General features: G+C 58.0%; 1 protein-coding gene across 11 annotated transcripts in view; it reads left to right on the forward strand.

Moving 5' to 3' along the window:
* The window catches only part of SFXN5 (sideroflexin 5), a 115,686-nt gene that overhangs the window by 83,370 nt on the left and 9,789 nt on the right, over nucleotides 1–22,527 (forward strand). For 8 of the 11 annotated variants that reach the window (XM_073897528.1, XM_025868406.2, XM_073897526.1 and 5 more), the window contains 3 exons: nucleotides 2,451–2,566; nucleotides 4,586–4,671; nucleotides 10,485–10,602. In XM_073897528.1, coding sequence (XP_073753629.1) covers nucleotides 2,451–2,566; nucleotides 4,586–4,671; nucleotides 10,485–10,602 — 320 coding nt within the window. Of the gene's footprint in view, nucleotides 1–2,450; nucleotides 2,567–4,585; nucleotides 4,672–10,484; nucleotides 10,603–13,065; nucleotides 13,160–22,527 lie in introns of those variants that run through there. The other 3 variants (XM_073897530.1, XM_073897533.1, XM_073897534.1) reach the window with 3 other exon arrangements.

Genomic DNA, 22,527 nt, shown 5'->3' on the forward strand with positions numbered 1-22,527 from the left:
CAGCCCCTCCTTTTATATCCAGAGAAGCCTGGTAAGGGTGGATGCTTTGGGTTGCAGAATGAGCTGGTGACTCCTGACTTCAGGCAGATGCTCATCACCTGGACCACATTCCTTTAGCTTTGCCTTTCCTGCAGCAGGGGTGCTGGTGTGGTGCTGGTGTGGCAGTGATGTAAGGGGTTCTCAGAGGGCAGAGATCAATGCCTTTCAGGGCAGAAAACCCCAATACCCTCTCCAGTGGTTTTGTTGGGTCTCCTGGGAACCAAGGGCCTGGCAGCCCCCGAGGTGTGAGGGATGCAGAGTGGTCCTGCCGCCACTAGAGGGCGAGGCACTAACACGCAGGCCAGGTGTCCACGACCCAAGGCCACTCTGGGGGCCCTTCTGGACCCTAAACCCTGGGCGGTTGGCGCCCAGGGCTGGCAGGAGCTCACCTCTGGGGATGAAGAGGGGGAGATTCAGAGCCAGGACTGTGACTCAAGCCCAGCTGACCCCAAATCCGGGCTCCCAACCTCTCCTTTCTTACCTTAGCTTCGCCTTCCGCCTTCTGTCAGTCTCTGTGGAATACAAGGGTTTCTCAACGTCAGCACTACTTACATTTTGGACCAGATAATTCTTTGTGGTGGGGGCTGTGCCTTGTAGGTTGTTTAGCAGCACCTCTGGTCTCTCCACACTAGATGACAGTGGCCACCCCCCACCCACTCCCCCACGCCAGGTTGTGATCATCAAAAATGTCTCCAAACCTTGCCAGATGCCTCACAAGCTCGCCCCTGGCTGTGTAAGGCAGGTGAGTGGCTGCTGTGAGGGCAGGAGGGATCCGGTGCCAAAGAGGTCTGCCTATGGCTACCACGGCGGCTGAGTGTCGTGTGGAAACACAAGAGCTACTCAAAGATGGCGTATGTGCTGTAAATACATTTTAGCACTGTATTTGGTCTCCTGCTTTTCTTCTCCAAAGACTGCAGAGCGTCTTGGTCTTCCCCTCTGTTTATTCCACCTCTCTCTCCACTGTATTGAAATGGGAGACTGAGGCTCAGAGACCCCCAGGGTCTCAAGCCACCCCTCACCTGCAGCCCCCCGTCCCCCAGCTGCAGGCGCCCTCGCCGCCTGCACCCCAGCCTTGGCTCAGGCACCAGGAGCATCTGTGGCCCTCCTCCCACTCCACCTGCCCACTAGGCCCTGCAGCCCTGCAGCTCCCCAAACCCTAGTGCCCCCCCACTGGAGGGAGTGGGGAAGCAGCAGGTGTTGATGCTAATCAGCGTTCGCAGCCCAGAACTGCAGTCGCTCCCAGGCTCACACACTCCCCAAAATTAAACACTCATTATACAAAATTAATTGACATTAATTAGCAAAAATTAAAACTTTAAACACAGCAAGGCGCTTTTGGGGGAGGAGTGAAGCAGGCGGCCTCCACATTTGTCACCCCCCCCACTCCCCACCCGCCCACCACCCTCAAGTCCCCCCACTTTTATCCTGGAGCAAGGTTGGAGGAGGTCGGGGGAGGTCAGCGCTGCAGCCACCCTGCCCCAGGCCCCGGGCCCAGTCCTGCCGGATCCAGGTGAGAGAAGCAGAGGGAGACTCCTGGGGCTAGCCACCAGCTGATGGATGGCCCCCCAAACTCTGGCATCCAGTGTTTAACTAAGGAGCCAGGATCTGTCATGATCTCATAGCCAAGGGAGGGAACCCAACCATCTGAAGTGAGACTGTAGAAGGTTGGCCTTTAGCTCTGCCTGAGCCCTCCCCCTGACCCCCATCCCCGAACCCTCCCATCTCCCAGGTACCCAAAGGGCTGGCTCTGTCCCACTTCACTGTGTGACCTCAGATAAGTCACCCCCCTCCCCTGAGCCTCACTTTTCCATCCATATGATGAGGGGGCGGTGCTGGGTGAGCACTGAGGTTCCTGCCTGCTCTGGCACCTGCTGTCAGAGAAGCAAATCTCTGGGAACTTGAGTGGCTCTGAGGAGCAAAGGGCTGAATGTGAGGGGCTGCCGCCTCGGGAAAATGCCCAGAAAGGCAGCCCGAGGGACTGAGTTGCTGATGACGGAACATGGGGCACTGGCGGGGCGTCTTCAAGCCAGGGAGCCCTGGCAGATGGGCGTTCACTTCGCCTGCCTGCCAGGCCCAGCCCCCGGGGACAGGCAAGCAGCTCCCTTGATAACTGGTCGCTCTCTAGCTCCTGAACCCTGTCCCCTTCCTCCCTCACACTGGTTATTTTCCGCCTTTGCTCACCAGGTTCTCAAGGGCGCCCGAATCCTTCAGTAGGCTGGGGGGCAGATGGGCAGCAGAACCATACCTTCACCCACTGCGTCTGAACGCAGACTCGACGCTTGCTGCTGGGACCGTTGCTGCTAGAGGAGGCAGGGAGGCTTGGGTGCAGCCCAGTGGCTTTCTCCACCAGCTAGAACGGCATCCTCCCCTCATATTTGTGCCCCCTGATTCCCCCCCTCCCCTCTCTCCAGCCAGTGCCAACATCTGCAACGTGGTCCTGATGCGGTATGGGGAGCTGGAGGAAGGCATCGATGTCCTGGATGGTGATGGCAACCTCGTGGGCTCCTCCAAGATTGCAGCCAGACATGTGGGTCATCTGGGGGCTCAGGGGGCCAGTGGGGAGGCCAGCAGCTAGGAGAGGGGTTCATTCCTCAGGGGCTTCTGTGCACAGCGCCTTTGCTTTGTTTGTCCTCTGCTTCCGCCCTCCTTGCGCCACCCTGCCTCCCATCTGCATGAGCCCTGGGCCTCCAGGTCTGGCCCCAGCCACACCTGTCCCTGCATAGTCCTCCCTTCTCTCCATCCCGCATCGCCACTGCAAGACATCCCATCTCTTGTCCCAGCCCCTCAGGACCTGACTTCTCCGCTCTGTTAATTGGAAAGGGCAGAGGAGACGCCCAGAGCTTTCTTTCCCCCACCCCGGGACCTAGGGCACTGTTCCCTGGGCCTTCATGGCCTCTTGGGCCAGAGGAGGAAGCGTTGGAACGGGTGGCTTGCCATCCGGTGCTAATAGGCGCTTCTGCAGGTGCTACTTCATGAGGGACCCCGTGTGGCTGAGGGGGGGTCTGGGGAAGAACGGCTTGCTGCAAGAAGGCCCCCTTTCACCTCTCATTTCATTGGCCTCGCCCGCTCCAGCAACCGTAATTTTTTTAGAAAATTCTAGTCCGTTGGCATATCTCCCCATGCTTTCCCAGCCTTTGCCCAAGTGGTGATGAGTGGCTTGTCCTTCTCTGGCCTCTGAGTGCTGGCATGGGGGGTCAGCCGTGATAGCTGAGCATTCACCGCTGCCCCAGCCACTGTCCATCATCGGCTCCCACGACGCGCCCCAAGCCTCACCTCCGTCAGCGAGGACTTCTCTGTAACCCCCTGCTGGGGGGAGCCAGCGCTCCCCACCCCACTGGTCTCAGAGAAAGTGGGTGCCCATCCAAGGCTTGTGAGGGGCTTGGGGACACCAGGGCCCGTGCTGTGTCTTCTGCTTCCTGTGCTGGCTCTGGGCACCCCCATCATTCCCACGCCTGTTTAGCAGACTGGAGGGACCTTCTCCCAGGCCTTCCAGAGTCTGATCATGAAGGACCCACGTTCCTGGGAGAAATTTTCAGCCCTGAACCTATCTATCCTTGAAGGTGATTCAGTCTCAATTTCCTACCCGATCCCAACCTCGCATCCAGCCCTAGTGTTGCCCCTGATGTGCTGAGAAGGAGGCCCATCATAGTAACTCTCCTTATGGTGCCAACAGCAGGGAACCCCAGGCTCTTTTGCAGCCCTGGGCTTCCCTCAGCTTGGCCGGGTCAGCCCCTTGCTGTCTAGGGGAAGGCTCTTGGCGGGGCCTGGGAGCTATGAGCCATTCCTCAAGCCTTCTCTGAGGGCCAGGAGCCCATGGACTGGAAGGAACTCCCCACAGTGACCATCAGAGTGCAGAACAGCCTCTGAGCTGTGCCTTCACCATGCTCCCACTCCCTAGGAATCCTGAGGGAGCTCCCAGAGCAAGGACCCAGGCAACCCCATATGGAGACACAGCAAACACTGAGCAGAAGCATTTCCTGCTTACAAAGCCGACCTCTTGTCACTAAGAAAGGCTCTCATCCAGAGCCAGGAGATGCAAGATCTTCTAAATCGTTGTCTTTAAGGGGTGTCAAAAAGGAAAAAAAAAAAAAGTAAATCCCAGAATCTCCGTCTTCCTTCAGCACCAAGAGCCTCACGCGGCTCAGCAGGCCCCAGCTGTTTGCTCCGGTCCTCCCAGAGCCTGCTTTGTTTTTAGAGCATCTCAAGTCCTCCATATGCTTCCTCCCCAGACCCCGCGCCCGCCACCCAGGCACGTCCCTGGGCACAGGCCCCTTCCTGGGGCCGCTTCTGTGTTGCCACCCCTCCCCCACACGTGGCAGGTGACAGGGATCTGCTCTTTTCAAATCTGTGTGGTGGGAAGATGGGGGTGGCTTTTTTCTGGTGTTTGGAATAAGGCTTCATGAGCAATTCCATGAATTAATTCCATTCCGCCAGATGTGCTTAGCAGCAGTACGCACACCTAGGGGCTCCAGAGAGGGGTTCACTGCCAGGTGGCTGCCCCCCACCCTGGGAGCTCTGCTCATCACAGCCTCTGCTTGCCCCTCAGGCCCTGCTCGAGACGGCGCTGACGCGGGTGGTCCTCCCCATGCCCATCCTGGTGCTCCCCCCTATCGTCATGTCCATGCTGGAGAAGTGAGTTGGGGCAGCCGGGAGAGAGGGGCCACCGCTGGGGAGGGGGGTTGGAGGGAGGGGGGACCAGCCGGCCCAGGGCAGGGGACGGGGGAGCAGCTGGGAGCCTGCCCTACTCCGGTTTGTTCAGACACTCCAGGCAGTGTTACTGGAACGGTGCTGTGAGTAATCCCAGACTTGTACTAAGCAGGATCCCGTGCAAGGTGCTAGGAAGGGTATCCAGACGGACAGCGCGGGCCCTGCCCGGAGGGGCTGACAGTGCCAGGGTGTGCGTGTGGGTGTGCACGTGTGTTCTCTACTAGCGCACAGAGCAAGACCTGTTGTGAAGAGAAAGTGTGAGGATTATAGTAGGAAGACTAGATTGGGGGCCAGGGCCACCCTCTTCAGGCATCCAGCCACGAGGCAACCCACTACCTCACTGAGCCTCAGTTTCTCAATTATAACATACAAGCCGTACTCACCTCCCTGCCTTCCTCCGAAGCATGTTCTGAGAACGCATATTTGTCATGACTGTAAAGATGGAAGGGAACACAATAGTAAGAATGACGATGGAGTGATCCTGTTAATTAGTGAGCGTGAGGTTGAAACATGAAGAAGACATGCTGCTAGAAGGGCAGGTGAGGGGCCAAAGGGAGGAACCAGAGCTGACCTTCATGTAAGTTTGGGCAGGCGGTGAGCACTCCCTCCCTCCTGGCGGCCCAGCCTGGGAGGGGGCACCTCAAGGCATAAGGACAAGGTCAGGGGCGCTCCACCTGAGGCTCGGAAGTGGGACTTTCTTATTCCCACAGTACAAATTATAATAACAGCTAACATTTATTAAGCGCTTACTACCTGCCAGTCCTCTGTCAGCCGGGTCTCTGCCCAAATGCCAGCTCTTCAGAGAGTCCCCCCCTGACCACCCCATCGAGATAACCCCATGACCCCCTCTTCCCTCCATTGCCTTATTTGTATTCGTAGCACTTAGCAACATCAGAGACTCTTTATCTAGTTGTCTGTTATCCGTCTGGTCCACTAGAATGCCATCTCCGTGGAGGCAAGTACATTCTTTTTATCTCTTGCCCTGCACAGCATCTAGCACAATTCCTGGCACATAGTAGATGCTTAGTGTTTGTTGGTTGAATGAGTGATCTCATTTAACCATCACAACAGCATGGTGAGGTAAGTATAATACTCCCGTTTCACAGATGAGGAAAACAAGGCAAAAAGAGGCTATATCTTCTGCCTATAGTAAGCCAGTAGGAAATATCAGAGCCAGGAGTGAGCCAGGAGCTGCAAAGCTGGGCTCTTCCTACCACGCAGACTGCCTCAGGTCTTCAGATCACATCACGTAATCAGCATGTCTTTGGGTCTTGGCCTGCATGGAGACAAGACAGGAGCAGACTTGGGGTCCTGGTTTCAGGAAGCCTGTATTTTGATAAGAGAGATGGGCATGACCCATACATGAGTCAGCTGCAGGTGGGACTGGGCAGTATGTAAACAGGCCCAAGGTGACCTTGAGGGGAGGGAACACTAGACTGGAGAAGGGCTGCCGCTGACTCTGAGAGCAAGGGAGGATTTCTGTGGAAGGCCGGCTCTCTGGGCAGGGTGTGGGTCCATCGTGTGGGGAATTGAGGAGTCTAGCCAGACAGAAGCAAAGTGTGCTCACTGGGGCCGGCGGATGAGGGGCCCTGAGTCCAGCCAAGGAGATGGTCCCTTCCTCACCACGGAAAAGGGGGGGTCATGGGAGGGACCTGAGCAGCGGTGTGGCATGTTGAGTACCAGGATTCAGGAAAACCAATCTCATGTGGGAGATCCTGGGGGAGAAATTGTTTTGGTGGTCCCGGCCCTTGTGTCTGTAGCTGCCTCGTGAACTGAGGCTTTCCCCAAACACCAGTGACTGCAAGTACACATGAGGAGACCACCAGGCAAATGAGGAAGGTAGGGCTTCTGTCTTCAAGGCTACTGAATTCTGGGCCTGGAGTTTGCTGTGATGCCTTTCCAGTTGGCATCGGAGTTGGGTTTGCCGAAAGTGGCGTGGAGTGATGGTTAGTTTGGGGACTTAAATAGCTTGGGGAAGTTGTGTGGGATTGTTCTAGTTCTGAACCTCCCGGCCTGGGATCTGCCCAGAGTCTCGGCTGCCATGTGTCTGGCTCAGCTCAGAGTCTGAAGAAGGCCCTCAGGTAGGCGGAGACAGGTGGGCCATTTGGTTCTGGCCGCCCGGTATTCGGTCAGTCCTTGTCTGACGTGCCTGAGAGGGTCTCTGAGGAAGAGAAGGAGCCCAGCTCAGGATGCCTGAGTACTCTCGAGACCCAGTCTGTGCCCTCGAAGACTTACTAACCTCATGTCTGTCCAGGAACGCGTGACTGGGTGACGGGAGGGGCAGGGCCGTGTAGCAGCGCCAGCTGAGACTCCTGGTAAGAACACGAACCCGGGGTTCCCGCTCCAGCACTTTTTAGGCCAAGGTAGTCGAGGAGACTCCCTCGGCCTCAGTTTCCCCCCTGGGGAACGGGGACACGGCCCTCTTCACCGGCTCTTTCGGCAGGCCTTTGCATTTCGTGCCCTCCAGGAGGAGTCTCTGCCTTGCTGGGGCTCCACCGAGCACCTTTCAGCCTTCCCCGCAGGGGTGCTGTGGCAGGGCCTCTGCCGAGATGGCTGTTGGGGGCAGCCGCTCCTCCCCTCTGAGAGCCCAGTCGGGTGAGGGAGTCAGGACAGCCAGGGGGAAAAGACAAAAGAACACGTACAAAGCAGCCTACTTGCAAATTAATGGAGTGCCAACTAAGATTGCACCAAGTGCTGAGGGAATGCACGGCCGTGGGGAGACAAGCTGTTGTGCGGTGCAGCAGCCGCCTGGCTCTGCCTCTGGCCTCAGCTCCTCATGGAGGGAGCACTGGGAGACACGGTCCCTGGGGTCCCTGCTAGCAGAAGAGAGGTGGGAGGGAGCCCAGCATGTCCAGGTGTCCCCGTCCCCGAGACCGAAATGGAAAGAGTCTCAAGTCAGAAGCAGAGGAGCCTCCACCCCCAGCCCAGAGCCCTGGGGGAACACGGAGGGTGTACCCCCCCTCCAGCACACACACTGCACCTTCCCTGGGGCTGAGGGCTCCCCCTCCAGCTTTACCCTCCTAAGGAGGAAGCTGGTGTTGGTCCCGGGCCTGGGAGATCCATCCTCCCCATAATGCCTCCAACTCAGAGGCAGGTGCATCGGCTCTCTCCCCGCCCCCCCCCCAAGCCCTGCATCCCTCGCCCTGGAGGTCACCTTCCAGTGCCTTCCAGCCTGTGGGGTCTCAGCGGGGCAGGGCTTCGGGCCACATCCCCCCCCCCCCCCCCCCCCCCCAGTGGTTCCTGAGGCCGCTCCCCAGCCTCCCTCCTTCCCTGGGCTCCGGGTCTTTCCTTTCTCCAGGCATTTGCACACGCACATCTCTCCATCTGCATATTTCAACTCCCCCAGCTGCCTTTCCGATCCCTCCCTGCCATTTCCCTCTCCTCCTCCCCTCCCCCGTCCTGCTGTGTTCACTCTCCCTGCTCAGGGCTGGGACTTCAGGGGTTCCTGTTTGGCTGAAGTCTTGGGGCTGCCTGCTGCCTGAGTCAGGGGCACAGGCCTGGGGCTTCCTGGACCCCTTTTCCAGTGCAGATTCTGGCCAGCCACCCCTGAGAGAGGGGCCAGGGTCACAGCCCCATGGGGAAGGAGGCTGTCCGTGGTCCCTCCCAGGAGCGACCAAGGATGGAGCCCGTGGCCCGCCCCTCCCCTGCTAGGGAGGGAGCTTCACTCTTTCTCCCTGTCCCCTCTTTGCCCTTGGTGACCCTCCAGTCTGTAGTGCTCGGGACTTCACACCCTCCTATCCCATTCCCCTCCTCTGATTCCCCACCAGGGACTGAGGGCCCAGTCACTGCCACAACCGACCAGGAGGGTAGCCCCGCCCTCCACAGCCTCTTGAGGGCAGGGGGACTCCTACGAAGGTCTGGAGAGTGAGGCTGGATACCCCACCTCCTTGTCCTGCCGGCGAAGTTGATCTCAGGTGGAAAGGTCTCAGAGCCCATTTCAAGCATCTGTGACTCCCAGGGAAGCCAGGAGGCCCCGGGGCTGGCGGGGGGGGGAGGGGGGAGGCTCACCTGGAGGATGGGAAGAGGGTGGGGGCACTGGACTAGGTTGAGGGGAAGGTCAGATGGGTTCGAGCTTGGTCTAGGCACCTTTGCCCTGCTGCTCTTAATCCTGTGACACTGCCCTCTCCAGGCTTAATTCAACAGCTGGCCAGGTCTTGGGGTCTGGGCCACTGGAAAGGGCTAGAGGACAGTGTCACCGGGATCCTCCCTCCTTCTTGCACTAACAAGAGCAAAAACAGCAACAGTAACCCACAATTACAGAGCACTTACTGTGCTCCAGGCCTTTTATTTGCATAGAATTTATAAATAATTGGAGCTTTTTTGGTACCCTAGCAGGAACCTCCTGGGCCAGGGTTTCTCAGAAGTGTGGTCTGGGGATCACCTGTTTTAGACTCACGGAGGCTTGTTTGAAATGCAGAGTCCCAGTCATAGTACCAACCGAATGGGGATCTCACTGGGGTAAGGGGCCCTTGGGGGTCTGCCTTGGGAAGCAGATGCCTAGACACCAAAATTTGAGAACTGTGGCTCCCAATTTTACTGTCTGTGCAGGGCCAGGTGCTCTTGGGATTCTTGTCCTGGGAGGTGAAGGTGGGGTGGGGTTTGCCTGTCGCCCACACTGAGGCCCTGCCCCCAAAAGGGCCTCTCACCTGCCGGTGGCCACAGCCAGCCCGGTTCCAGCAGGAGGGGCCGGAGCCTGATGATATCCTCTTCATCCCAGGAGCCAGTCCCACTCATGAGGGGGCCGACACAGTTACTGAGGTCAGACTTGGTGCCCACCCAACATCCTCTGGCAAATCGTCCAGTCGCCCATCCTGCTGGCACGGCTACCCCAGGCCTCCCCAGGTAGAATGCTTGGTGGTCTCCGCCACGGGGCCTGCTGGAGTACACAAAACATAAAGCTCTGATGGGCAACACAGTGAAGGTATATTCGCCAGTGGGCACGGCCCCACTCTGTCTGGAGAGCTGCTTTATCATGGAGCTGAGGGGCCCAGGGCCTGGAGGGAGTCTCTTCGTGTATTTCTCCTGCCCAGGAATCCTGTCAAGGGGGGTGGGTGTCAACACTGGCAAAGGGTTCTGAAGACAGGAGCTGGGAGCGGCACGGGGCGGTGGCACTTGCAGACCGCAGTCCGGCCTGCCTCCTGCAGACGTGGCTGTGGCCTGGGGCAAGTCCCTGCCCTCTGTGGCTCTTGGATCAAAGCAGACCAGGTGGTCAGCAGGGTGTGTTCTGTTCCCGTACTCGGCTGTGCGTATGCGTATGTGCGTGCGTGTGTGTGGGTGCCATTTGTCTCCTCCCTTGGACCTGGCTTCTACTCTGGTTTGTTCAGTATTTTCTTATGTGCTGCCTTTGAGGACCATCCTTCTCTGCTGTGTGTCTCCCCAGGGGCGGGGGCCGACAGCCACCTTTCGTGTCTCCCCCACATGTGGCCTTCTTTGCACAAGGCTGGACACAGGGTGGGATGGGTGCCCCCCAAGTACTCACTTGTGATGTGTGATTGAGGATTCAAGCAGCACTGTCCTTCAGGGCAGGGCCTGGGGGAAAGGGTGCCAACTGGGGAAGGCCCCAAAGACAGAATGCCACCACAACTATTTAGCTGTGGGCTGGCCGTGGCCCAGGACCATGCTGTGGCCCAGGACCACGCTGCCCGGGTCCTGGGACTCTGGGTGGGACCCCGCATGGTGGCTGGCAGCCAGCTCAGCCTGTCTTCTGGTCTCATGGAGCTCCCTCCTCCCTCCTACAGGACGGCTCTCCTGCAGGCACGTCCCCGGCTCCTCCTCCCCGTGCAAAGCCTTGTATGCCTGGCGGCCTTCGGCCTGGCCCTGCCACTGGCCATCAGCCTCTTCCCGCAGATGTCAGAGGTCAGTGTGGGGAGGGTCGGTGTGGGGGGCAGGGCAGGGAGGGGTGCGGCTTGGCCGTTTATTAACAAACACTTATTCAGGGCCAGCCTCTTAGCCCGGAGCTAGGCATTGGGGTTAGAACCATGAATGAGACAGGTCCAGGCTCTGACCTCTCCTGAGCTGAGGGCCGAGCAGTGAGCGTGACAATTAAACAGGGACCAGCAACTGAAGGGCGAGGCCAAGGAGCGGAGGAGTGCAGCTGGATGTGGGACGAGGCAGTAGAGGGCCCCAGACCCAGCCTAGAGGGAAGTGGCATTTCATGGGGCCTGGAGGAGGAGCTGGACCTGGCCCGAGGGAACACGTCGGGCTGTGGTCACCGGGGGTAAAGGTTCTCAGGAGAGGGATCACACAGCAATGGAGCTGAGGAAAATCCGCATCACAAGCAGAGAATGAGCAGAGTGAGGTAGGCCAGGGCAGGTGGAGCTGGGAACTGGGAGGCCAAAGCAGAGAGGGTAGGTGTCCTCCTCCGAAGGGCTAGGCAATGGAGGACTGCAGATTCCTGACTGTGAGCCTGTCTGGAGCTCTGGAGGAGAAGGAGCCATCAGGAGGTGGTGGCGGGTGTCCAGCAAGAGATGGTGGCAGCTTGGACCAGGCTCCTGGCAGTGGGCATCGAGAAGTGGGTCCTTTAAGGGAGAGTTAGGATTATGAGGAACTGCAGGTGGGGGAGGGAGCCGGCACGCTGTGCACCCAGCTTGCTGCTTTTGAGCAACCAGGCAGATGGAGGCGCTACTGAGCAAGATGGAGACCTGAGGAGGGGCGGTTTGAGGGCGGATGGCGTGCAGCGTGGAGTTTGACAGACACGTGGGGTGGGGTCCGAGGAGCCTGTGGAATGTGCGAATGGGGCCGTCCTGTGGGAAGTGGGCTCTGGGGCTGGAATCCAGGAGAGAGGCCTCGGCTAGAGGGACAGAAGTAAGGTCACCAGTATAAAAACAGTCGTGGCAGCCAGGGAGCATGTGGAGAAAAGAGGTCCCGCAGCGGGGTGGTGTCCGCAGACCGGAGGCCAGGGTGGCGAGGACAGAGCCAAGTGGGGCCAGGAGGAGGGGGGCCATGCACAGGGCAGACACTCCTGATAGGCTGAACTCCACAAAGCTGAAGAGTGTCCACTGGGGTCCCCGGCAGTGAAGGCAAACCCTCTCCCCAGGGGTGGACACAGCTGAGGGGTGAGGAGATGGGGAGGAGGAAGATGGGGAGAGCGAAGTCCGGGACAGGGGCGCGAGGCAGAGCACAGACCCGAGATTCTAGGGATTCGCCTGGGCTGCAGAGAGCCTGCTTCCCCACTTCAGCAGCAGGGAGGCAGATGCAGCTGGGGATGGTGTTTGGGGGTGGGGAGGTTAAGGAAGCTGTTCTGATGGCTTCTGTGAGCTCATGATCAAGCAGAGAAGAAGGAGGAGGGTGCAGGAGGGGGAGGTGAGAGGTTTGAGGACCGCGGAGCCATTCAGAGGGGAGAATGGGAGAGACAGCTGACCAAGGAAGTCAGAGGAGCCTGGTGGGCAGTGGAAGGGGGTCTGCGGAGGGGGTGGCTGCGGGAGGACACGGCTCTGTGGGCGTGGCCAGGGCCCGGCTCTCTAGAGGTTCTTGGGGCTGCAAGAGTCATAGGGTTCACCCAGCAGGTTTTATCCGGCTGGATGGGGCATTCGGGGAGTAAGCCATTGGGAGGAGCAGTGGGCCCCAGAATCTTAGCTGGGTGGGGATGAAGATGGACGAGTAAGCTGAGTGGGGATAGCAAGGTTTGATGGGGGGCACGTTCCTGGAGGGAAGTCGGAAATGTGAAAATGAGGGGCCTGGGCTGTGGGGACTGAAGACGCAGGGTCCTAAGTAGGAAGACACAGGGTCCTAAGTAGGAGGTGGTGAGCCAGCCTCCAGGCCCCAAGATCCTGGGAATGTGAGGACTGGAGTCACTTCCCTCCATGGAGCCCCAGAGATTTAGCAGGAAACGGGGGCCGGGAGGGGCTGCTGTCTTGGGGGGCCAAGGCACACTGGGGTGGGGAACCTGGTGTGTGATATGTGCCGGGAGATCCCTCCTGCCCACAGTGCCCAGCCTTCCCGGGAAGCCAGGGGTACCTCTCCCCCCACGAAAGCTGAAGAGCTGTTACCTGATGTCTTGGGGACTCTGAATGGAGCCAAGGGCTCCAGATTGCCTGGAAGTTGTGAAGATGGGAGGGAGGGCACTTCCTGGTGGTCTTGGCATCCCCGTCTTGGAAGGGCTGCGCCCAGCACTCCCCAAAGCGGCGGCATCTCTCTGTACAGTCAGGCTAAGTGTGCAGCTCTAGGCGAGGGTCAGAGGTGCCTGGAGGCACCACCGTGTTCGGAAGCTCTACCCGTCTGCAGGGGGAGGGACCCAGGGCGGAGAAGCCTCACGGTACAGAATCGGGGACTGACGTGTTGGAAGGATCGCTCAGGGTCATCCAGTTTACCATCCTCCAGGCTCTGCTGGGGAAACGGAGGCCCAGAGCAGCCCAGGCACCAGCCCAAAGTCACAGAAGCCAGATGCCGATATGAGAGGAAACCCCAGAGGCTCACTCCCAGGCCAGAGCTCCCGGGAAATGCTTCATCTGTTTGTTCTACAGGATTTTCTCTCCTCCCTCAACCACTTTGCCTGCCCTGGGCTAGTGGAGAGAGGAGGGGGGTGGGGGCTCCTGTGGGGGCCGGGGAGGAAGGGTCTTGGAGTGCTGTGGGCCTTCAGCAGGTGTCGCTCTGGGGCAAACAATGGAGAGCTGACCACAGTCCACCCACCTGAGCCTCTGGCTGTAGCTGCAGGAGGTGGTCTCCGTGAGCAGGCCTGGCCTCACCGAGGCTCCCTGTCAAGGTCCAGGCGCCTCTCTTCCCTCATGCCTGCCTCAAATAGGCATGGAAATTAGTTCTTCCGAGTGTCTAACCAAAGTCCCTGTCATTGAAACCCAAGGCTTTTTTCTAGGCTGGGAAGAATGTCATCATTGCATGAGAAGTGTGTTCTCTGAGAAAGGAGGGTAAGGACGTGGCCTTCAGTGCCCCCTCCCCACCTGCGTCAGCCCCCACCAGGATGCAGGCCGGCCTGGCCCATATGGGGTGTTTTGAGGCCTATCTGTGACCTACGGCACCAAGGCCATCGGCCAGTTGGCTGAGAGGACCTCATTCCCCCGTTCATCCTCCCAGTTAATCCTCTCTAACGAGGTACTGCTCCTGCCTTATGGGGATCCTGTCTCACATCCCAGAAGCCAGTGGGATTTGCCACAATACGTCTGGACTTGCTTGGGCTGACCCATCCTTGCCAAGAGCCACCAAGGTTGTCAACAGGAATAATAGCTGGAACACGAATTAATTAACTAGGGGACTTGGAGATAGAGTTTAGGAACTTGTTTCTAGAATGGCTGGCCTACAGTGATAGGTGTGGAGTTTCCAACCCACTAACCCCAGAGGTTGAGGAAAGAACTGCAATCCTCCCTTCAATCCCTGGGAGAGAGTTTTGTTTGCTCTTTTCAAATTCGTATTTCTGCCTATTAAAAGGGTGCTAATTTTAAAATGAAAATTGCAAATAATAACACTAGCGACCACTTGCTAAGCGTCTCCTGGGCCGGCCAGTGTGCTGGTGACTGTGTGTGCCTTGTTGTATTAAGTCCTCCCCATGCCCTTCACGTCCAAGGTGTCAGTGACTCTTAATGGATGTTACCTAAACCGTTAGATGTCTGCATCTCAGACTCGGGCCAGAGGTTTTGGCTGGAGATGTGGAACCTTTGGTGCATGGGGGGAACTGAAGCCAAGGGAGGGATGAGGTCATTGTGGGAGGAAGGACAGGCATCAGGAAAAGACAGGAGCAGACAGGGGCAGGGGGAGGACGCTGATGGAGTGCCTTCATGGACCCTGAGGACAAGGGCGTTTCAAGGAGGAGGGGCTCTCTACAGAGTGAGCTACCGTAAGGGGGACCAGGAGCTGAGATTAGCAGCCGGGGGTGGGTGTAGTAGGCAAAGCAGTCTAGGAGGCGTATGGTAGTCAAGTTTCTCTGTGTTCAGGGAAGTAAGCTCATGGATGGGAAACCGCTAGAGAACAGCAAAGAAAGTTTCACTCCCTGGGTGTTCCATGAAATGGGGATGGGAGCCTGGAGAGGGGCAGTATGGAGATGAATGCACAGGAAGGGATGCACATAGCTCAGGACAGAAAGGCATGGCCCTGGTCCAGTAAGTAGAGCAGCCCACTTGGTTGGGGAAGGGAAATGGGGGTCCAGAACATGACCGTCCTATGAAATAGGCACCAATATTATTCCCTATTTACAAATGAGGAAACAAATCAGCCCACCTCCACCTCACTATAAAATGAGAAGGTCTGGGTCTGAGCCCCAGATGGCTCCCTGCTGATGTATCCATAGGAACATTCCAGCACCTTCAGCCAGCCCTCCTACCCTTCAGGGAGACCATTGTTCACAGGGACCTTCTGGAGTAGGTGTCTGTGCCTTTAATCTATAACCCAGAGCTGGGGGTGGGGGAGGTGTTGTCTAGTGGGCCAGCAGGTGGGGCAGGGAAGCTCCTTAGGATGTTGGGTGTGAGAACAGGGGCGTATGGGCTGGCCTTCTTCCAGACCCCAGGCCCGTCATCATGCAGGGAGCGTCGGGTCTGCCCTAGCAGACCCTGTGTGACCTGCAGGTTAAGGCTGTGGGGCATTGGCCAAGGCCGGCTCAGTCAGGCTGGGCCCAGGCACGGACCCATCCACAACTAGATTCTGTTCCCCACCCCAGAGATGCTGGGTTGCTTTCCCCTTCTTGTACCTGGGAGGGCCATGTCACAGCCCCTGGTCTCAGAGAGCCTCCGTTCTGAGGGGATGGACAGAAACCCAATGAACAAGAAATGTCAGGTGCTGGTGTAGTAACATGAAAATAAAGTGAAGGGCTGTGCTGGGGTTTGCCCAGGGGTGATTCATGGATTGTGGAGGCCGCCGTGGCATGTGGGACCTGATTTGTAGTGGCCTTTCTGGCCATGCTCTCTCTGGAGATTGGGGCCCTGGGTTCCAGCAAATGTGGTCATCTCTGTCCTCCCCCAGATACACACGGACACACACACTGCGCTCCAGGTCCCTAGAGGGAGATGTCCAGGGTCCAGTCTTCATGCTCGCAGGCTTGGCTGCCACGGGAGGCTGGACCAGGGGATGGTGAATGTCCCTCCAACTCTTGACAGCAGCGTTCCCCACCTGGGAGCGCTTCCAGTCCCGTCTAATGAACCTCATGTCTCCTTGGAGCAAGAAGCAGCACCTTGGCCAAGTCCTCTGCCCGTGTCCCTCCCTGCTTCTGTCTGTCTTTGTGCCTCTTTCTCCCTCCCTCGATTCCTCTGGGGCTCCCCCTCTGTTTTCCCCACTATCCCCCCGGGAGCTCTGGGGCTGGGGAACAGGGCTGCACATACAAGCCGGAGCCATTGTTTGACAATCTGTTTTTGTCTTCATCTTGTTGGCAGGCGGCAGGAGAGGAGCGAAAGGTTAATGAGGCACTGTGCAGCGGGATTACTGCGCGAACGGGCGGCGGCGGGCGGGCGGGCGAGCCAGCCGCGGTAACAGGGAACTAATTAGGAGCAGTTTAACAGGAGGAAAAAGTGAAATCTCCTCTTCACCAACTGTCAATAATTAGCTGATTTGGTGAGGTTGAAATGTGTCCACAGGAGAAGGTGGGGCTTTTCTGTGGATGAGGGAGGCGTGGGTGAGGGGAGAGAGAGAGGGGGCCACTGAGGGCTCTGCCCTGTCCGAAGGTGGGATTGGGGCTGGGGTCACCCCTCATCCCCCAGGCCCACCCTCCTCCCCTCTGGCTGGCATCCCTCAGCCTCAGCTATCCATATGACCTTGGTCTTAACCTCAGAGACCTCAGTTTCCCCCGCCTTAAGGTGGTAGAACTACGTTTCTTCCTGGCTCTGCCCGTTAGGATTCTAGAAGTGAAACCGCAAGACCAGGGCCGAGTTCTAGAGTTGGAAGGGCTGACAGCAGGCTGTGTGATCTTAAGTCAGATGCTGACCTTCAGGTGTCTTGTCTGCAGCAGGGGTATGTCCTCTGAGAGCCACCTCCTGGGGTCTGGCATGACTCGAGAATGCTGCCAAACCGTTAATGGGCAGAGCCTCACCTTCCTGGGGACATGCCTGGTAGCCCCTGGACCCTCCCTCTGCTCTTCTGGCCTCCCAGCAGCAATAGGGACTGGAATGGGGGCACAGGAAAGAGGGGCTCTGTGCTCTGGCTGGCTGCAGGTAGAGGAGAGAGCTCTGGGCTGCTTCTATAGGGCTAGGGGCTGTCTAAGTGTATGTGTCCCTCCTCTCTGCACTGGCTTTGCAGGTGCCAAGTGGGAGGCAAGGAGTCAGGTTCACTGGTAGCTAGGGCTGTATCCTGTCGGGCCTGTTTGCTCTGTTGGTCTGCCCTGCAGCTGTTGGTTTGTTGGCCTTCCCTGACAACTCAGCTGGGGACCCCCTCCCTCACCCTCCCTCTGCCCCTCCAGCTTCTGCCAAATACCTTGACTGGAAGAAAAGACATCATCAGAGGCCCCCAGGGCTTCCTGCTCAGAGCCTCCCGTGTCAACCCCGCCAACCCCACCCCACATCCCAGCCTAGCATCTCCTCACCTCAGCCTTACAGGGTCCAGGGCACTAGAAGGCATGATTGGAAGAAGACCAAGGCCCTCATCACGTCCTCACACCTACCCACAAGCCACATTTCACCCTGGCCCCAGCGGGTGGCTCTTAGAGGCCACATCCATGCTGTAGATGAAGTACCTGAGGGTCAAGTTCAGCCACCCCCTTCTCATTCCCTACCCCCTACCCATCCTTGGTCCCCCTTCCAGCTTTAAGAGTTAAGAAACAAAGAGGCATGTCCTCCCTCTATGGGAAAAGAATATGGGTAACCTCAGTGGGCACCAGAACCTCTTCCATCTCACTCCCCATCACCAGCTCTGAGGAAAATGGTAGCTTTGATGAGCCAGCTTGGCTGGAAGCTGTGAGAGGCTCTCTTTCTCTGAGAAGGCATTTGAACTCCCAACCAAGAATGGGGAAGAGTTGGGAATGAGCTCAGTTCTACATTCAAGCTGTTCTAGAAATGACTCCTCCTCCAGGAAGTCCTCTCTGATGAGCCCCACTAGGATCTGTCTCACCTCACACATGTAGACTCTGGTGATGTGTGTTTCCTGTGTCCCATCTACCTCCTCGGGTCAATAGTCCTTTCTCCCTCCCTCAGTGCATAGGTGTCCCTAAGGCTGAGAATTGGAACTCTTATCAACACCTAGTCCAGAGCATGTTGGTTGTATTTGTTGGTTCCCGCTTCTCCTGCTCTTCCAGTCCTGATGTGAGGCCAGAGGCAAAGTCTAGAGGGCATTGTGTCCCTCCTGAGTCCACAGATGTTCACCTTCTCCCAGAGCAGGGGCCTCTTCCCCTCTAATCTCAAATCCATCTCCCACTTTGCTTGGAGATGTTTGTTTGGGGTTTTTCTCATTTACTGGTTTAATCAGTCTCTACTGAACTCCAAAGCGGGCTATTTTTGCCGTCAGAAATCTGCCGCCTCCCCGCCCGCTGCTTTCTTGGAGTTTGCCCACAGGACCCCCCAGGAGGGATGGATGGGAATGGCAGAGCCACTCAGAGCCCAGGAACACCAACGCCACCTGTCATGTTGCCTGTTCCCCACACCCCCGGCCCAAACCTGCGCGTGCACACAGGCCCACACATGAACATGCACACACATGCCCTAGTGACAGGCCTCAGCGGGGCCACCTCTCAGCCTGTCCCTCCTGGTTCTTTTCAGGACCTTCTTGAAAGCCTCGCTGAATTCAGGACAGGGAGGGAGGAGGCTTGGTTTTGCAAAGCTCCTGCTGAGAGGATTAAAAGCATCAATATGTGCGAAGCAGCATAGGACAGACCTGGCCCACAAGCAAGGGCTCAGCCTTGTGAACCCTGAGGAGATGCCGGTGAGCAAGACCGGACCTGGGCCCTAAGATAGCCATGGGAGTCCGGCCTTCCTTATGCAGCATCACACAGGTTTTCCAAGCTTCCACGGGGCCCTCTCACCGGTTTCTTGATATTATCCTCATCTCAGGCCCCAGAAGTAGAAAATCTTCCCACCGCACATACAGGGAAACTGAGGCCTCGAAGCCCAAAAGATGGAGGACAGAGAATGATTCTGAGATTGGTCCACCAGGGGGCACCCAGGAGCAGTACAAAGCTCCAAAATGGGGAGGGGGTCTGAGCCTTCCCTGGGTGCACATTGCACAGGGGAGGTGGAAGAGTGTAAGATGGGATTCCTGCACTTGGGGAGCTTTGGTTCAATTTGATTAGACTTTTATCAAGGACCTACCGGCTTGAAATGGGGTGAGGTGGGGGACTGCTGTATTAACAGACGGTTAGTGAACGAATTGCCTGGGACTCGGGATGTGAAGGAGATGGAAATCAGTGCCAGGGCCACCAGAGGCGGTAGCAGTGGATTTGGTCTGAGAAGGTCAGGGGGGACTTCCTGGAGGAGGCAGCCTTAGAGATTAGGCTATCGGTGGACTCAGGCCTCAAAGGCTAAACATACAATGTACTGGAAATGGAGAGCCGCCAGTAGGTGAGGAACCTGGAGAAGGTCCCAGAAGGCCTTAGGGGTCCAGCCAAGGAATCTGACATTCATTGGGAAGGCAGTGGGAGCCCAGAGCTGGCATCAGAGGCCTGACCCAGGGGGACCGGGCTCAGGCCTCAGCTGCTCCCCAGCCCTGTCCTAACACCCCTGCCCTCCAGGACCCTTGGGACGGCTTCCCCAAAGATGGGGCCTGGACTTACGTGTCTGAGCAGGACCTGAGGCCGGCTCAGCCCCAGAGAGAGAGGGTGGGGAGTGCTGCCCAGCAGGTTCCAGGCCTGAAAGGGGCCTCAGGCCCACAGGGTCTGTCAGGTGCCGGCCTGGGCCTTGGACCCCATGTCAATGTCACCACCACCTGCAGATGCTCAGAAGTGCAGAACCCTGGCCAGGAGCAGGAGGCTGCTTTGAGCCATGTCACAGGGTCACACTGAACAGCCCGCACCCCCCCCCCCCCCCCCGGCCCTATGCCTTTGAAAAGGAGGCAGAAAAGCCACCAGAAGAAAGGCAAAGAGGAGGAAGTTCTTTGTAGTAGGTAAAAGCCCCTGAGATTGGGGCACAGGCCAGGGATCCAGTTTCCTGTTTATGTCTCGGCACCTTAGCTCCAGGTTCAAATATGTAAACTATCCACTGGCCGCTGGCTGCAGGTGTGTGTGCTCCCAGGCTGGGGGGCAGAGGAGGCCCCACAGGCATTCCTGACTCTGGCCCCCCACCCTAATGAGCCCGCGAGGAGGCTAGCCCGGGGTTAACCCTTCCCGCACCACCAAGGAAGGCCTTGCTGTAGGGGACTCTGGGGCCAGCTGGGCCTTGGGGCGCTCGGGGGAGGCTGCGGTTACTGGACATGATGCTTTGTGTTTTCTGCCACTGACTTTATTTATTTATTTCTTTAAATTAGGTTGTCTTTTTACTAGGATTGCAAATAGCTTCTATGTTCTTTTTTTTTTTTAAGATTTTATTTATTTATTTGACAGAGAGAGAGAAAGAACAAGTAGGCAGAGAGGCAGGCAGAGGGAGAGGGAGAAGCAGGCTCCCTGCTGAGCAGGGAGCCCGATGCGGCACTCGATCCCGGGACTCCAGGATCATGACCTGAGCTGAAGGCAGCTGCTTAACCAACTGAGAAGCAACCAAAAGTTGGGGTTTGTCTGCTGTGAGGGGCAGCAGTGTCTGGCTGAGTGTGGAGGACGGGGTTGGGGCTTGGATGTGGGGGGGGCAGGAGATGTTAGCTGGGCAACACTGCTTTTTTCATGGTGGCGGGGGGGACACATGTCCCCAGCAGGCCCACAGCTTCTTCACTGGGCCCGGTAGCCCCCACTCTCTGGGGCTCTGGCTCCCCATCCCCTGCTGACCGACTGTCAGGTGCCTGGGGAGGTGTCTGCCAGGTGAACGGAGGGACCTATGGGTTCCTGCCTACCCACCGCTGCCCACCCGGGGCTGGGTCACCCCTTGCGCCTGTGGCCACTCCTTGCCCAGCCCCCTCTCTCCTCATCACTCTCTCCCTAGAGGAGGCCCGTCAGAGCTTGTCTGCAGTCAGAACCAAGCCCCTGCCCTCAGCCCACTACCTGGGGGCCTCTAGCCTTTACTGGGCTGCTACTGGTGCCCCCCCATCCCCGCTTGCTGCACCCACTCCCCTTACTGGGTTTTGGCACCTCCCTCACTCCACAAGCCACCCATGAGCTTCTGTGACCACCACGCCATGTGTTCTGCGGCCTCCATGGCACATAAAGCCAGCTTCTGCTGCTTATCCGTCAGCCCCCGTAGCAGCAGGGGTGCCCCAGGACAACAGCACAGCCGTCTGTCTCTGTCCCTGGTTGAGGCAGCAGCAGGGTGTTCTGGTGCCCTTACCCAGTAGCTGAATCACATCCATTTATCAGCAGAGCCCAGATGTGATTTCTGTGGGGGAGACCCAGCACCCCCACACCTCAGAGGGGTGATCTTCAAGCAGCCTGGGGTCCTCCCCCAATGGTCCCGACACCCATGAGAGCTGCCATTGCCCAAGCCCCAGCCAAGGCTAGAGGAGTCTAAATGAACAGCCAGTTGTTGGCCCAGGATGGAGGCCAGGGTCTGTGCCTAGGGCCGGCGCTGAGTTGGGGGTAAGAAATCTGGACTCCGGAGGTCACCAAAGCCCGTTGCGAAGGCCGAAGCCTTTCAGCCCTCATTGGGACCACTCAGAAAACTGTTGGCCTGGCATCCATGTTGCCTGATGCTGTGGCACCCTCTGTCACTGCTCCTGCTTCCTGGGCTGGTCCCTCAAGGCCACCATCATGGGTTTGTTCCCTTCACCCACCCCTCAAATGTGCCTGTTCTCCAGGCCTGGCGCCCTCCCTTTCCATCTGCTCTCCTGGGCAAGCTCCCCCACTCTGGGGGCTCCGGCTGTGCTTACACATCCCAGGCTCCCTCTCCCACCCAGACCCCTGCCCAGAGCTCCAGAACCCACGCCCTGTCTGCCTCCCAGGCCTCTGCACCCCGGGGTCTCAACATGGCCCAGCCTGAGCCGCCCCCTCCCGCATTCCCTGCCTCAGAACAGCGTCACCAGCCACCCCAGCTCCTGAGCTAGAATTAGGAGTCATCCAACGCACAGTCATCCTCGACACCTCCCTCTCACCCCCACATGGGATTGGTCATCAGCTCCTATGGATTTCTCTCCAGAGAGGATCCCAGTGCCACCGTCCCCACAGCCCCCCTGGCAGCATCATAGGGCAGGACCTGGCACCTCTCATTCCCACAGCTGCCCCCCCACTTACCCTCCAGTCCATCCTCCACATCCACTGCCACCGGAGAAACATTTCTAAAGCAGAGTCTGGATCATGGCCCGCCCCTGCTCCGAATCCTCCCATGGCTCCCCATGGCCCCCACTGACACATTTGTGCGGCCTACAGGGGCCTGCCTGTCCTAACCCCACCTCCGTTTTCTGCCACGTTCCCCACATGCGCCAAACAATGCTGGCCAGCCGATGCCTCTCCCTTCATCCACCCAGCTTTTCCTGCCCTCTCGAATCAAAATCCTCCATTTTCTTCCTGGCCTACCTCCTCTGAGAAGTCTTTCTTCCCTGTTCCTTCATCAATACATGGTAACCCCCACCCCTCCCCAGTTTCCATGGCACCTCGTCTCTCTGGGATCCATGTGCTTTCATGTGTGACTCCTCCCCTAGACTCTGAGCTTCTCAAGGGCGTGGAGGAGATCCCCTGTCCATCTCTGTGTGCCCAGCCCTGGTGGATGGCGTTGGCAGCCATAAACATCTGACTTGAGGGCTGATTAAATTGAAACGAGAGAAAAAGCCTTGAATGCCACTCTGTCCCCAAGCCTCTGCTTCTGAGTACCTCAGCCACCTTCCCCTCCTCAGAGCCTTTCCTCTGCCAGA

Source organism: Callorhinus ursinus, unplaced genomic scaffold (assembly GCF_003265705.2).
Source record: "Callorhinus ursinus isolate GAN/ISIS: 27379988/994484 unplaced genomic scaffold, GSC_fseal_2.0 scaffold10, whole genome shotgun sequence".
NCBI classification, from domain to species: domain Eukaryota; kingdom Metazoa; phylum Chordata; class Mammalia; order Carnivora; family Otariidae; genus Callorhinus; species Callorhinus ursinus.